At 37.6% G+C, this 17,177-nt stretch overlaps 2 protein-coding genes and 1 long non-coding RNA gene across 3 annotated transcripts; all 3 read right to left on the minus strand.

The window, feature by feature from the left end:
* Positions 1-946: 946 nt before the first annotated feature.
* LOC139932211 (uncharacterized) lies at positions 947-8,848 on the minus strand. The gene is made up of 15 exons (XM_071925918.2): positions 8,774-8,848; positions 7,195-7,491; positions 6,257-6,568; positions 5,562-5,606; positions 5,362-5,451; positions 5,196-5,270; positions 5,003-5,092; positions 4,842-4,910; positions 3,480-3,581; positions 3,109-3,127; positions 2,662-2,693; positions 2,494-2,534; positions 2,276-2,342; positions 1,694-1,734; positions 947-1,602 (listed from the first exon to the last, which is right to left on the minus strand). Exons 2-15 carry the CDS (start codon positions 7,370-7,372, stop codon positions 1,510-1,512), a joined length of 1,254 nt encoding a protein of 417 aa, XP_071782019.2. The 5' UTR covers positions 7,373-7,491; positions 8,774-8,848; the 3' UTR covers positions 947-1,509.
* A 57-nt stretch (positions 8,849-8,905) lies between these two features.
* LOC139932212 (uncharacterized) lies at positions 8,906-9,674 on the minus strand. The gene is made up of 3 exons (XR_011785541.2): positions 9,589-9,674; positions 9,261-9,293; positions 8,906-9,070 (listed from the first exon to the last, which is right to left on the minus strand). It is a non-coding gene; the product is annotated as an uncharacterized LOC139932212 (long non-coding RNA).
* Positions 9,675-10,484: 810 nt separating this feature from the next.
* On the minus strand, positions 10,485-15,256 carry LOC144539351 (uncharacterized). Its single transcript, XM_078283741.1, has 8 exons — positions 15,027-15,256; positions 14,866-14,934; positions 14,014-14,112; positions 13,895-13,913; positions 12,502-12,533; positions 12,341-12,378; positions 12,045-12,104; positions 10,485-11,484 (listed from the first exon to the last, which is right to left on the minus strand). The coding sequence occupies exons 1-8, from the start codon at positions 15,175-15,177 to the stop codon at positions 11,452-11,454; spliced, it is 501 nt and encodes a 166-aa protein (XP_078139867.1). The 5' UTR covers positions 15,178-15,256; the 3' UTR covers positions 10,485-11,451.
* Between the last annotated feature and the right edge of the window lie 1,921 nt (positions 15,257-17,177).

Genomic DNA, 17,177 nt, shown 5'->3' on the forward strand with positions numbered 1-17,177 from the left:
GCACTGAGAGATTCATATCCATCAATGCAGAAAAAAACAGTAGATGTGGTGCAGCAAATGAATACTAAAAGGACAGCCATGAGAGTGCTTGGTGACACTGCAGATCATGTCACTATTTACCGTTTTTTTTCCTGAATGTATGTAGAAATGAAATAAGGGAAACAAATATGTCAACAGTAAAAACTAATGGGATAGGAGCAAGAATAAAACAAAGGACAACAGTCTGTTAGACATCAAATATCTTTGATTCTTTGCTGTGAGGGAAAAGATGTGATGTAAAACTTGCAGAATGTCCATCGCACTTTTGTTACATTTGAAAAGAATGAAGAGTGATCTGTATTATTGGCAGAAAATTGCTAAAAACAAGTGATACAGTGCGGTGATAGTTTTCTTTCTTCAAATATTTCAGCTTTTCTTTCTAGTGTCAATAATATGGATCATGTAAAATACCAATGAGACAAATGAAATGTTGAACTTGCTTTATTCTGCCAGTTTGTCCTTTTTTTTTCTTTTTCTTTTTTTACAGCAGAAGACATTTCAAAGAAGATGCATGTTGAAGACTAAACAATGTCTAAAGAATGTTATATGAACATAAATAGCCATAATTTGTCAAGTTGACCCACATACTCATAACCACGAGTTTGACAAAGCTGATGAATAAACACAAAGAAATATTTTCCATCATTTACCCCTCGGTTAAACTTCTTCAACTTTTATGAAATGTGTGTGTGTGTGTGTGTGTGTGTGTGTGTGTGTGTGTGTGTATGTATATACATATATATATACTGTACATATATATATATATATATATAAATAAAATAATAATAAATATAAATGTAAAAACAATATTGAACCACTAATAACACAAGAGTCTAACTGGGAAAATGAGCATAAAGACATTGAATGCAACATATATGAATAAAACACAAGTTTAAAGGTTTAAAGAATGACATTAATGTGAGACTCTGTAACAGTGGAGCTAAAGCATTTATAGCACGTAGTTCCACAGTGTGAAAACCAAAGGTGATGAGGCCTTTTCCACCAGGGCTGAAATGACATGCCCAAGTTAGCAACATCATTAACATGTTTTCATCACTTCTATAAATTTACTTTTAAACTTTTTTTTTTAATTTAGTTTTTTTTTCTTCTTCTCAATTGTTTTTCTTTTTATCACTTTCAACCCATTTTTCTTATACCTCAATGTTTTTGCCATGTTTATGTTGCTGTTTTACTTTCCTTTTCATGTAAAGTACTTTGTAATTCTGCTTTTGAAAGTTATACTGTAAAGTATATTAGCCTACTATATTTTTTTATTACTCAAAACATTGCATATACTGCATGCCATCTTCTCTCTCTCCTATCTTTCCTGATCCTCTCTAATGAATAATGTCCAATAAAGTTAAAACACCATTATAAAAAGAGAAACAATGTAACAGACAAAAATCAATTAACTAGTATGTATTATAGTAAAGTGAAATGATATACAACAAGAAAAACAAGGTTTGGGGTTCAGTATGCCTGCAGAGTGCTGTATACTATATCCTTCTGGGCTGATGCAGCTGGCTCCTCAGAGATGGTGCAGTATACATGGTACGTGTCAGACTGGGGAAGGAAAAGAAAGAAACTGAAACTGTTAGAGTTCTTTAAATCTACAGCATGGCAAATGGACGCTGAATACTCCTCATGTACTTACATCCTCATTTTGAGGCTCTGGTCTATTCACTTTTGCAGAACCTGTCAGAGAGGAAACCACGCTGAGGTTAATTTTCTGCATGATATTCAGTGTTTTATTGCACAGTGTGAGCTGTGTAGCTTATCTGTAAATAAAAATTAATGCGTACAGTCCAACCAATCAGAGTCAAGAATCTGACAGCCATGGCATTCACCTCAGTTCAGACAATGAGTCTTGCATGATCTAATATCTGCCTCACAGGCCAATACAATCACATATGGAGACACACAAATCCCTTTTTGGGACACACGGTAAATCAGTTGCTACACCAAAGCACAATTTTTTTTTACCTTGTAATGTTGATGTTATTGCACACTTCCCTTATTTAAAGTCATAGCACCTCTGTTTTCCTGATCATAAGATCTCTATTCTACAAAATTAACTTTTAGTCACACTGTACACCTAGGGATATGTTGTAAAAAACGACAAACAGTTATTATATAACTTGCAAAATGGCTTATGTAACCTATGAAACTCTTCACCATCAGCCCTGGATGAAACCTATACTGCATTCAAGTAAGTGGATAGAGCAAAGCAACTCACCAGTGGGAAAAACATTGGCAGGTACAGAAGTGATCAAACTGTAGGTGCCACCATTACCACCAGGTGACTTGAGAGACGAGGGGAAGAGGGGAGAAGTGAGAGTGAGAGGACTTAACTTCACATTGCAACAGCTTGATATGACTTGCCATTGAGATGTTTCACTAAGGTGATTTGAATGTTACATCTGACATTAATAGATGCAAAAGTTTTTAAATTACCACTCCTCCACTGTTGAGACTTCCCATGTTCATACAGTCACCTACATCAGAAACCAAATCACAACTTTATACACTATAAGCAAAAACATAAGTGGAATATACATGTGTGAATAATGGTGTGATGTTGCTGTGGCATGACACTGCTGTGTTTGTGTAGCAGCAACATACGTGTTAAGTCATCATCGACCTTGGCTTTTGGTCTAAAAGGAAATAAAAGGACAAAATGTTTTTCTAAGAGTGTACATATGAAAAACAATGTAATATCCAGAAGAATATATTTCTCTCCCCAAACATCTCTGTGAATTATGTGACAGGAAGGTCACTGCTTTGAATCCCAGGACCAGCTGGGGAAATGTGGATTGAGGAGAAGTGAATGAGTCTCGCTCTCTCTCCTCCCATACCAACTAATGTCTCAGTGCCCTTGAGCAAGGCACTTAACCCGTTACTGATCTAGTGGAGCTGCTCAGTGGCAGACAGTATAGACTGTGGCTGTACTGGGAAGCTCCTAGGTGTGAATGTGAACTGAATAAATGTGAAATGTGACGATGGAAAAGAGGATGCATGGTCAGTCAACTTTCCCTGAATACATAAAGGTTAAAAAGAAAGATTTCTTACCTCTTGGAAACAAATTTTCCTGCAAAAAAAACAAAAACAAAACAATAATGAATCAGCCAGTGATCATAGAGACATGTGAAGGCGCATCAAATATTTCTCTAAGACTGTAATTGGCTTTTAAGATCCAATCAAGAATCTGAGTATAACACCACCTATGTAGCCCAGCTCAACCCAATAAGTAGCTTTGTATTTATTTCCTTTTCTACACTCTCATACTGACTGGCAAAGGCAAATTGGTAATGATGGGGATGGTTTTAATTTTCTACCCTTCAGTAATATATGTGTATGTACTCATGCTACAAAATCACAGATTGGATCTTTATTGGACACACAATTAGACTTTATCAAGGTTAACAGTTAAAAGTTCTCACCAGTTCTTCTCCTGGTGCAGATAAGTACCAGCCCCAGCAAGATGACACCCACAGTTACTCCACAACCAGTCACAACTACCACCAACTTCCATATCTGCTTCTCTGTTTGGAAACAGCAGAGGCCATGAAGTTGTGAACATGAGACAACTTTAAATTAAATAAAGGACAGGCTTTATGCATCCAATGCAAAATGGGTTTCTGAAGTGTAGCATTGCAAGGCAATACACACTGCTCAAGCTGGTGAAACAGCAAAGAAACAAACATTTTCACTGTACTAGTAACCTATGTTTCCACTCAGGAAAAATTTATTTTTAATATATTTTAGGTAAGTATATAAAATATAAACTATACCTATAAAAAAAAAAACCTATAGCATTGCAATAGTTCACAACAGTGAAGGGACGGTGAAAATGCAGCATTTTTTTCATCAGTCTATCAATAGAAGACTAGTTGAACTCAATATGTAATATCAGCAGGGCTTGTTTTGATCTGTCAGTAAGATCGTATTTACACCTGCTATTAAAATGTCAACCCACACACTAATTGTATCCAGATAAATCGTACCTACTGTGACAAACATTTGGATTTGAGAATTGAGGTCTAGCATTTACACACGAGAAGCTACAGCAATGCTACCCAAAGAGAAACTGAAACAAAGGTTAAATATAAAGGGGGTCATCAGTCCTTGATGATGAGAAAGAGGTGCGGGTGATTAGTAGACCGGTGAAGCTGAGTGCTGATGGGTTGTAGTAGGTGGCAGTGGAGATGAGGACCTGACATCTACTGAAACACTTTCGTAAATCCAAGAAAGATTGAGATCTCATTTTGCCCAAGGAATACTATCTACATAAAAACAGTAGATACATATTCTATCTGCACTGACAATTTAATACCAAGTTTACCTGGACTCTAAAACACTGTGAGATTAGAAATCTTCTCTCACAAGGTATCTGGATTGGACTTGGTAACCTTCGTATCATAGGCAATAGTTCATCTCAGCCAACTACCTTCTAGGATACAGTACCATGAAAACGTCTTCATCTTTCACTTGTGTCTTATTTTCTATTTGTTTCATTTTTTCACACTGAATTTGATTATATCAAGGTCAGTGGGGGGAAAAAATTCAAAAAATAAAAAATTTGAACCAACATAAATTTGAACAAAAATATCAGTACTGTTAGTATTGTTGGTAAAAAAAAAAAAGGGGCACAGCTAGCCACAAGCAAACCTGTCACAAAATGTTTTTGCCACAATGTGTCACCTACCCAGTGAAGAAAAATGCCCATCTAAATTGAATAATAAAGACAATTAATATGTATAATATAATTATCAATATGTAAATACTACATGTTTTTTACTCACCTGAAGCTGGACTCACTGGAGTTACAGGGGGAGAGGGAGAGCCAGCTGTAGGCTTACCAACAGTCAGACCTAGTGAATAAATACACAAAGACTTTTAAAAACTTTCACAACAATGCTTATCTTAACATTTTTTTATGCATTAATGTGACTCATTAAGCTACCTGTTATTTTGTCACCTGATGCTGGATTCATAAGAGTTACATAGGCAGAGGTTGAACTACCTGTAGTACTGGGCTTACTAACAGTCAGACCTGATGAATAAAGACACAAATAAACACATATGAGCATTAAAAAGAACACATATCTCAACATTTTGTGATAAGTCAATGTTAGTGATTAAGATTATTTTGTCACCTGAATCTGGATTCACAGGAGTTACAGGAGCAGAGGTAGAACGACTGGTAGTACTTGGCCTACCAACATTCAGACCTGGTAAATAAATGCACAAAAATATATCATAACATATCAAAATATTCAAAAGAACACTATTTGTGATAAATTAATGTTAACTTTCAGATACCTGTCATTTCATCACCTGAACCTGGATTCACAGGAGTTACGGGGGCAGAGGTAAGACGAGTGGAAGCACTCGGCCTGCTAACAGTCAAACCTGATGAATAAAGACACAAAGACCTTTCAAAACATTCAAAACAACACATATTTAAGCATGACATGACAAGACAAAGTATTGCTTTTTAAATGTACAGCATGGTGTACTACCTGTGGTCATTGTCTGGACCATGGTCGACTCTCTTCCCACAATATCTGAAAGAATATGGATATGGGCCGTTCTCAATGCTTGGTTGAATTGTCTTTAAATTAAACTTGAGGTTTGCTGATTTGGTTTATGAACTTCTGAGAGAGTCGTTTCAAGTCAGAAGAGTCAGGAGTCCCATTAGTCAATTGTTGTTGAGACCAATAGGAACTTAAGCAATTATTGGGTGGTGTTGTGAAACAGGTTTTAAGCCTGTGCAAGTATAGTGTAGTGTAGGTAGCTATAGCTGTGTTCAGTGTTGACAGCTGAGAACTCACTGTGGAGCCGTCTGGAGGTGTTGTGGATCTAATTGAACCAAACATCTGTGATGGGCGTTGTCGTCTTGATAATCACCATGACATACCTGCTCTCACCCTTTTCCTATAACATCCAACCTACGTTTCTACACAGGTGCTCTCCCAAAAATGCAATATTGGATACATCATATCCTGTGTACTGGTAAATCCAATGTCATGCTGTCACACTCAAACTTGTGTGTGTCCACTCATACGTACACTCATAGGATGGTTGTCCGAATTTATGCATCCAGTAACCATATGTTGCAATTCACTTTCTATTCATCAATTCATCAATTTCAATAAAGGTAAGTGCATCACATGAAGTCAGTGTATTATGTGTATTCATGTCTTTTCTGACTTACGAGTTAAGCTGCGTCCGTCACTGCGGGGGGAGACAGAGTGAGGCTCACTTCCCAAGCTGTAATCACAGCTAGCCTCCTTCTGCTGCTCAGAGTGTAGATATCTGAGCAAGTCCTCTATTGGGACTGTAAACTGGCAGAACCACTTTTTGTCTTTTGTCCTTTTCTTCCAGGTGGTTTTTGATAGAACTGGATGACTTCCTTCTCCAAAGTACAGGTTACATCTGGTTTCACTATTAGCAGATCCAGGCAGTGAGCAAGTGAAGTCAACAAGCTCAGCTTGACTGTGCTGAACACTCATCTGTGGTTTTTGACCTGAAATAAAGATTCACAAAAAATCTTTATGCATGATGTGCCATAATGCATTGAAGTACGCTTCATGTTATAGTAGTGTTATCAATTCCAAACAGTACACTTTCAATTCACATTCATCCTAATTAATAATTTTGTGTATCATCTGGAGTGTATAATGTGAAATACAAAGAGTGTGCGGTCAAATGTATCATACGTATTATTCAGATTAAATATGATTCTGACATCTACAACCAAACTGACAAAACTGTAACACAGTGCCAGCTAATGTCGCCTGTAACACTGACTGCTACAGCTGGCAATTCAAGCTGTTAGATCAGCAGTTCTCCCCTTTTTTTGGTTTGCAGCCCCTAAAAACAAAAGCACACCTGAACTATGACACCATGCAATGACTGTTTCTCCATTTCAGGCTGTTTCACTTAATTGTTAGAGGAAGGCTTGAGGCTGCATATAATAAATATTTCACATAAAATGAATAAAAACATGATAACATTTTCTGCCCCTTCAAAACCCTCCCACAATTCCTTTAGGGGCTCGACCCTCATGTTGAAAACCACTGTGTTAACTTATACTGATACTGATAGCAAAATATAACAACATATCAGAGCATGGGAATAATAGTCACTCACTCTGTATGGTGATAGAAAAGGTGTCACTGTGTTTAGATGGACGGTTTCGCCCCTCATGCTCTACAATGTAAAAACATCGCACTTCAACCTCAGCAGGTGAACTCTGATGAGCCATCAACAGCAACTCAGACCCTGTCAGTGTCTGCTGACAAGAGAAGCGGTTGAAAGTCGCTTCCATCTTAATGTAGAAGAAACACTGAGTCACAGAAACAGATGATGGAGCCTCACAGCTCAATGTGACTGAGTCTGTCTCTGTGATGGCTGGTGGACTCACTGTCAGTTTAGGCTGAGGAAAGCCTGGAAATTTAGAGGTGAACATACAATATGTTTTATTAAATACTTGCATTGATAACTGTGACTGAATGTAGAGGAAACTGGCAAGTGCCATAAGCATGAAAGGGTCAAGTTGACAGCAGACGATGTGTCCTACAGTGACAACAGTACAGCCGGCCCTGTGTATAATATTAAAGAAAACAGGGACAGACCATGACCATGTACTTTTATCTCATGAAAGGAATTGGCACAGGAGAGAAAGCTCGCAGGTCAGTGGGGTTCAGACAGTTCCAGAGGTGGATCTTAACCAGTCAATGACCTCTGAACACGGGGAAAATACGTTTCCACATCACTGCATGATTATCAGCAGGTCTAATTGATTTCCAGATTAAATTTTCATAAAGGGCTTACAAAACTAAGGTGCATTGATTCTGAATATTTTATGATTGTGCCATATCTCATACACCAAACAGACATGTTGTGAATTCATCATAAAAGCATTATAGGGAGAGGAAAATTAACTTATCTTGCTTATACTAGATGTGTTATAAATGTGTCATAAAAGTCTGCCTAAAAGGACACCATGACATTTTGAATTTTAGTTATTTTTCGTCACCAGACATTTTTTGCATTAAGCAAAAAAAATAACATTTGTCCTTCAATTTCCCTAAAAATTGCTTATTAGTAGTGTTAGTATTGGTAGCAACACTCATTTGAAACAGGCACAGTTAGCCACAAGCTAACTTGTTACAAAACCAAGACCTAGTGAATAAATACACAAAAACATTTCAAAATATTCAAAAGAACACATATATCAACATTTGGCAATAAATTAATGTTAACCTTACGCAGGCCTATTATATGTATTATTCAGATTCAACATGATTCTGGCAACAACTAAATTATCAAACTGACAAAACTGTAACACAGTGCCAGCTAATGTCGCCTGTAACACTGACTGCTACAGCTGGCATTTCTAATGGGAATGGAAGCTGTTAGATCAGCGGTTCTCTCCACTTTTTGGTGCAGCCCCTAAAAATAAAAGCACACCTGAACTATGACACCATGCAATGACTGTTTTCTCCATTTCAGGCTATTAAACTTAATTGTTAGAGGAAGCCTTGAGGCTGCATATAATAAATATTTCACATAAAATTAATAAAAACATGATAACATCTTCTGTCCCTTCAAAACCCTCCCACAATTCCCTTAGGGGCTCGACCCTCATGTTGAAAACCACTGTGTTAACTTATACTGATAGCAAAATATAATAACATATCAGAGCATGGGAATAGTCGTCACTCACTTTGTATGGTGATAGAAAAGGTGTCACTGTGTTCAGATGGATGGTTTACCCCCCATTTCTGTACAGTGTAACGACATCGCACTTCAACCTGAGCAGGTGAACTCTGATGTGTCAACGACAGCAACTCAGACCCTGTCAGTGTCTGCTGACAAGACTGATGTCTCAAAATCGCTTCCATCTTAATGTTGAAATAACACCGAGTCTCAGAAACAGATGATGGAGCCTGACAGCTCAATGTGACTGAGTCTGTCTCTGTGATGACTGGTGGACTCACTGTCAGTTTAGGCTGAGGAAAGCCTGGACATTTAAAGGTGAACATATGTTTTATTAAATATGTAAAAGTTGCATTGATAACAATTGTAACTGAATGTAACTGAACTGCCATATAAGCATGAAAAAATGGTCAAATTGACAGCAGACGATGTGTCCTACAGTGATAACAGTACAGCAGGGCTTGTGTATAATATAAAAAAAAACAGGGACTGACCTTGACCTTGTACTTTGATCTCATGGAAGGAATCTGTAGTTGGAGAAATAATGTGTTGACCAGGGATCTAGTTAGGCTACAATGACTAAATCATGAATAACTTCAATGCAGAAAGTAGAAAGAGATAGCCTACTCTAACATTGTGATTCTGTCAATGAAATGTAGGCTATAGGGGGACTGTAATAAATCAAGCTGACAGTACATCACAGGGATGACATGATATAAAATAAATTTGATGCTTGCTAGTGGAAAGTGAGAGAAATGCTAATTGGTTTGTAATTCGTGGATAACGATAAAGGATGTGGATGAGAGGTATTAGGCTACTCACAGATCAAGATGACTAAGAATGGATGCCCAGCCATAAATAGGAATATTTCCATTGTCCAGAAATCCTCTAAAGACTGTCTGTCTGACTACATGCAGTTAAATTTCTCAAGTGTTAACTTACAGAACTAGGCTACTCTCAGAAAAACCACAGCAAGCATCGGAAGTGAATGACACTGAGAGGCTGGCCACAGAAAACATCGGGCTGATAATACACCCTCTGTAAAGTATCTCTGCTATGTAATAAGAATAGAACCTTTGACACAAACTTTTCATTAAGATTGTTGGAGCCAACGATCATATCTTTTAGGTTTGGTGTATTCACAGGTCACAGAAATTTCGAAATTGAGCCAAATGAGCAACCCAGTGAAGTGGTAAATGCAATGGGGAAATTGCGACATTTTCTATGTGAACGGCTAGAGACGTCAAACTACGCCAAAGCAGTAGCACACTACAAAAAAGACAGGTGTTTAGGAAAATTTATTTTTTAATCAATAGGCAAACGATGTGGTTGTTTAATATTTAACCCATTTAGATTATTTTACCCAAGCAGTAAAAGAATGGATAGGAGCACAGGTCTTTTTTTGTCCAAGTATAAAACAGGTCCTTTGTGCAAAGGACAACAGTCTAAATATCTTTGATTCTTTGCTGTGAGGGAAAAGATGTGATGTACAAAAACTTGCAGAATGTCAAATGCACTTTTGTTACATTTGAAAAGAATGAAGAGTGATCTGTATTATTGGCAGAAAATTGCTAAAAACATATGTTAGCTTTTCTTTCTAGTGTCAATAATATGGATCATGTAAAATACCAATGAGACAAATGAAATGTTGAACTTGCTTTATTCTGCCAGTTTGTTCTTTTTTCTTTTTTTTTTTTTTACAGCAGAAGACATTTCAAAGAACATGCATGTTGAAGACTAAACAATGTCTAAAGAATGTTATATGAGCATAAATAGCCATAATTTGTCAAGTTGACCCACATACTCATAACCACGAGTTTGACAAAGCTGATGAATAAACACAAAGAAATATTTTCCATCATTTACCCTTGGTTAAATTTCTTCAAATTAAGATGGTTTACAATTATATATATATATATATATAAAAAAAAGAAAATTAAACATAATATTGAACCACTAATAACACAAGAGTCTAACTGGGGAAAAGGAGCATAAAGACATTGAATGCAACATATATGAATAAAACACAAGTTTAAAGGTTTAAAGAATGACATTAATGTGAGACTCTGTAACACAGTGGAGCTAAAGCATTTACATAGCAGTGTACAATGAAAACCAAACTTGATAAAGCCTTTTCCATCAGGGCACCAGACCTGACATGACATGCCCAAGGAAATCAAGCCAGCAACATCATTAACATGTTTCATCACTTTTATAAATTTCCTTTAAAGCTTTTTCATTTGATCACTTTTTTTAATATATTTTTGAGCTTTTTTGCCTTTATTCAGATAGTTGACAGTGGAGATAAACAGGAAAAAATAGGAGAGAGAGACGGAGTGACATGCAACAAATATCCCACACCGGATTCACACCTGCAGAACATTGCGGTTACACGGTATTCACCTTTTCTTTCCTTTTTACATAAAGCACGTTGTAATTCTGCTTTTGAAATTCATACTGTAAAGTTATTATTAGCCTACTATACTGCATGTCATCTTCTCCTCTCTCCTATCTTTCCTGATTCTCTCTACTGGAAGAGTAAGAATGTAACAGACAAAAATCTATTAACTAGTATGTATTACAGCAAAGTGAAAATGATGTACGGCAAGAAAAACAAGGTTTGGGTTTCAGTATGACTGCAGAGTGCTGTATACTATATCCTTCTGGGCTGATGCAGCTGGCTCCTCACATGTTGCAGTATATTTGGTACATGTCAGACTGGGAAAGGAAAGAAACAGAAACTATAAGAGTTTTTTTATATTTTTAATCTAAAGCATGGCAAATAGACGCTGAATACTGTTTCATGTTCTACATACATCCTCATTTTGAGGCTCTGGTCTATTCAGTTCTGCAGAACCTGCCAGTTAGAGAAACTCGCACTAAGATGATTTTTTTTGCATGATATTTTGTTTTATTGCACAGTGTGTATAAAATAAAGGGTGCTGTGGAGGAGAGGTGTGCACTTTCTGTAAATAAAAATGAATGCATGCAATAATCTGACAGCCATGGTGTTCACCTCAGTTCAGCTCTGTGTAATGAGTCTTGCATGATCCAATGTCTGCCTGTGTTAAATTATCTGAGATCACAAGCCAATACAATCACATACAAAATTAACTGTGTTAGTCATACTGTACACCTAGGGATATGTTGTAAAAATGACATCCTGCAAACAGCTATAACTTGGAAAATTGCTTATGTAAGTAATCTATGAAACTTGTTTACCATCAGCCCTGTGTAAGAACCCTATACTACATTAAAGTAAGTGGATTGCCACTCACCTGGCCGTTGACGGGTACATAAGTGACCGCACTGTAGGTTTGACTGTTACCAGCAGGCAACTTAAGAGATGAGAGGACAGAGGGGAGAGAGAGTGAGGGTAACTTATTCAAGACAGCACAATCAATGCTTTAAGGTGAAACTGAGATAATGGAAAGAAAACTTTATATGTTCATAAATAACTTAACATACATTCATTCACTTGCAACACCCTGATATGCCTTGCCACTGCGATTTTTGATCATTTAAGGCAATGTGAATGTTACATCTGACATTAGTAGATGCAAAGGTTTATTACCACTCCACTGTTGAGACGTCCCATGTTCATACAGACATCTACAACAGAATCCAAAACACAATTTAAATATAGGCAAAAACAAATGCAATCAATACATGTGTGAATAATGGTGTGATGTTGCTGTGGCATGGCACGGCTGTGTTTGTGTAGCAGCAACATACGTGTTAAGTCATCATCGACCTTGGCTTTTGGTCTAAAAGGAAATAAAAGGACAAAATGTTTTTGTAAGAGTGTACATATGAAAAACAATGTAATATCCAGAAGAATATATTTCTCTCCCCAAACATCTGAATTATGCGACAGGAAGGTCACTGTTTTGAATCCCAGGACCAGCTGGGGAAATTTGGATTGGAGGGAAGTGAATGAGTGTCGCTCTCTCTCCTCCCATACCAACTAATGTCTCAGTGCCCTTGAGCAAGGCACTTAACCTGTTACTGCTCCAGTAGAGCTGCTCAGTGGCAGACAGTAGAAGACTGTGGCTGGTTCGTTTGTGAAACACGGTGACAATGGAGAAGAAAGAGGATGCATGGTCAGTCAACTATCCCTGGATAAATAAAGGTAAAAAAAAACAGATTCCTGGGGCGTCCTGGTGGCTCAGTGGTCTAGGATGCGTACAACCGCGATGTCGTGGGTTTGAATCTGACCCAGGATCTTAGTTACATGTCATCCCCTCTCACTCCCAGTCTTTTATGTCTATAGCCCTATTCGCACGGACTAGTATTACCTGGGGACCTCTAGTAATTTGTAATAATTGCGGAGGTCGTCTGTGATCTTAATCCCGTGCGAATCTGCCATGTCCGTAATTTGTAAAGTAAAAATTCCACCGCAAATTACCTACCATATTTCGCCAAACACAGAGGTCATGTGATAATATTAGTCCCGTGCGAATCGGCATCTCGGTGATTTGGGGTCGTATTTTTTTTTTTTTAAGGTTTTTTGTTTTCTCCGCGCCTTTTTTCTACCTCTTTTCCGGTCGAGAATTATGGAGGCTGCGTTGGCAATTATAAATGAAGGTTTTGACAGCATTTTGGGTGCAAATTCAGGAAGCTCATCTCGCTACACAGCATGGAGACCCATTCGCAGAAAGAGCAAGCTCAAATCCATCAGAAGAGCGAAATCTCGAAAGATGACGAGATGGATGACATTCATGGCAGCATACGGCATCATTTTTCTATCTTTCAACAGGCTCAACAGTCATTATGTGGTAGCCTATTAATAGTAACGTTAGGCCTATAGCTAGCGACCAGACACTTTCCAATCAATATTTCTCCAAAAACAGTGCACAAACAAGCCAGGTGACTCATATCATAATTCAAGGTTAATATATCCGGGGGATAATGTCAGTAAATTCGAGTAAAAAAACAGATTTCGCTTATCCCCTGCGAATGCGCAGCACAAAACACAGACGTGGGGGGGTAATTTCTAAATCACATGAGGTCCCCAGGTAATACTAGTCCCGTGCGAATAGGGCTTATCTCTACTTTGAACTGTAAAATAAATGCTAAAATGACAACAACAAAAAAAAGTCTTTAAAAAAACAAAAACGCTTCTTACCTCTTGGAAACACATTTTTCTGGAAAATTGAAAAAAATAACAATAATGTATCAGCCAGTCATCAGATTGAATCTTTATTGGACACACAATTAGACTTTATCAAGGTTAAAAGTTCTCACCGGTCCTCCTTCCGGTGTAGACAAGTAGTCCCAGCAAGATGACACCCACAGTTACTCCACAACCAACCACAACCACTGCCAACTTCCATATCTGCTTCTCTGTTGTGGAAACAACAGAGGCCATCAGCAAGTGTCAGTTTTACTCCTCACAATGTTAAAACAAGGGAAAGGAGACATGCACATACCCATCTCTATCCCACTGCACTAGTGCATGGCACACAACATATAAAACATAGAGGAAAAACTTTGCAACTGATATATGGTTAACATGTAAATTGTTAAAAGAGTTGTTAATAGTTAAAAGAGAGAATTGTTAAAAGAACTTTGAATTCAATAAAGAACAGGCTTTATACATCTTATGCAAAATGGGTTTCTGAATTGTGGCAAGCAATACACACTGCTTAAGCTGGTGAAAAACACCATAGAAACGTTTTTCACTGTACTATAGTTTCCACTGTAGTTAAGAAAAAATGTATTTTTAACTTCTTTTAATATAGTTTTTTATACAGTACCATGAAAAAGTCATTTTTCACTTATTTTCAGCATTTTTGCACATTTTTCCCACTGAATTTGATCATATCTAGGTCAATGAAGGCAAAAAAGATTTTTCTTAATTGACATTTGTCCTTCAATTTCCCTAAAAATGGGAAAAATGATCAGTACTGTTAGTATTGCTAGTAAACAAGGGCCACAGCTAGCCACAAGCTAACATGTTACAATTGTTTTCGCCACAATGCGTCACCTGACCAGCGAAGAAAAATACCCAACTAGGTGAGTAAAAAAACATGTAATGTTTTTTACTCACCTAGTTGGGTATTTTTCTTCGCCCACATTACATGTTTTTTTACTCACCTGAAGCTGGACTCACTGGAGTTACAGGGGGAGAGGGAGAGCCAGCTGTAGGCTTACCAACAGTCAGACCTAGTGAATAAATACACAAAGACTTTTAAAAACTTTCACAACAATGCTTATCTTAACATTTTTTGATGCATTAATGTGACTCATTAGGCTACCTGTTATTTTGTCACCTGATGCTGGATTCATAAGAGTTACATAGGCAGAGGTTGAACTACCTGTAGTACCTGGCTTACTAACAGTCAGACCTGATGAATAAAGACACAAATAAACACATATGAGCATTAAAAAGAACACATATCTCAACATTTTGTGATAAGTCAATGTTATTGATTAAGATTATTTTGTCACCTGAATCTGGATTCACAGGAGTTACAGGAGCAGAGGTAGAACTACCAACATTCAGATCTGGTAAATAAATGCACAAAAATATATCATAACATATCAAAATATTCAAAAGAACACTATTTGTGGGCAGAGGTAAGACAAGTGGAAACACTCAGCCTGCTAACAGTCACACCTGATGAATAAAGACACAAAGACCTTTCAAAACATTCAAAACAACACATATTTAAACATGACGTGACAAGACAAAGTATTGCTTTTTAAATGTACAGCATGGTGTACTACCTGTGGTCATTGTCTGGACCATGGTCGACTCTCTTCCCACAATATCTGAAAGAATATGGATATGGGCCGTTCTCAATGCTTGGTTGAATTGTCTTTAAATTAAACTTGAGGTTTGCTGATTTGGTTTATGAACTTCTGAGAGAGTCGTTTCAAGTCAGAAGAGTCAGGAGTCCCATTAGTCAATTGTTGTTGAGACCAATAGGAACTTAAGCAATTATTGGGTGGTGTTGTGAAACAGGTTTTAAGCCTGTGCAAGTATAGTGTAGTGTAGGTAGCTATAGCTGTGTTCAGTGTTGACAGCTGAGAACTCACTGTGGAGCCGTCTGGAGGTGTTGTGGATCTAATTGAACCAAACATCTGTGATGGGCGTTGTCGTCTTGATAATCACCATGACATACCTGCTCTCACCCTTTTCCTATAACATCCAACCTACGTTTCTACACAGGTGCTCTCCCAAAAATGCAACATTGGATACATCATATCCTGTGTACTGGTAAATCCAATGTCATACTGTCACACTCAAACTTGTGTGTGTCCACTCATACGTACACTCATAGGATGGTTGTCTGAATTTATGCATCCAGTAACCATATGTTGCAATTCACTTTCTATTCATCAATTCATCAATTTCAATAAAGGTAAGTGCATCACATGAAGTCAGTGTATTATGTGTATTCATGTCTTTTCTGACTTACCAGTGAAGCTGCGTCCGTCACTGCGGGGGGAGACAGAGTGAGGCTCACTTCCCAAGCTGTAATCACAGCTAGCCTCCTTCTGCTGCTCAGAGTGTAGATATTTGAGCAAGTCCTCTATTGGGACTGTAAACTGGCAGAACCACTTTTTGTCTTTTGTCCTTTTCTTCCAGGTGGTTGTTGATAGAACTGGATGACTTCCTTCTCCAAAGTACAGGTTACATCTGGTTTCACTATTAGCAGATCCAGGCAGTGAGCAAGTGAAGTCAACAAGCTCAGCTTGACTGTGATAAACACTCATCTGTGGTTTTTGACCTGAAATAAAGATTCACCAAAAATCTTTATGCATGATGTGCCATAATGCATTGAAGTACGCTTCATGTTATAGTAGTGTTATCAATTCCAAACAGTACACTCTCAATTCACATCCATCCTAATTAATAATTTTGTGTATCATCTGGAGAGTATAATGTGAAATACAAAGAGTGTGCGGTCAAATTATCATATTATTCAGATTAAATATGATTCTGACATCTACAACCAAACTGACAAAACTGTAACACAGTGCCAGCTAATGTCGCCTGTAACACTGACTGCTACAGCTGGCAATTCAAGCTGTTAGATCAGCAGTTCTCCCCTTTTTTTGGTTTGCAGCCCCTAAAAACAAAAGCACACCTGAACTATGACACCATGCAATGACTGTTTCTCCATTTCAGGCTGTTTCACTTAATTGTTAGAGGAAGCCTTGAGGCTGCATATAATAAACATTTCACATAAAATGAATAAAAACATGATAACATTTTCTGCCCCTTCAAAACCCTCCCACAATTCCTTTAGGGGCTCGACCCTCATGTTGAAAACCACTGTGTTAGATTATATTGATACTGATAGCAAAATATAACAATGGGAATAATAGTCACTCACTTTGTATGGTGATAGAAAAGGTGTCACTGTGTTTAGATGGACGGTTTCGCCCCTCATGCTCTA

The sequence above is a fragment of the Centroberyx gerrardi genome, chromosome 5, assembly GCF_048128805.1.
Source record: "Centroberyx gerrardi isolate f3 chromosome 5, fCenGer3.hap1.cur.20231027, whole genome shotgun sequence".
NCBI lineage: Eukaryota > Metazoa > Chordata > Actinopteri > Beryciformes > Berycidae > Centroberyx > Centroberyx gerrardi.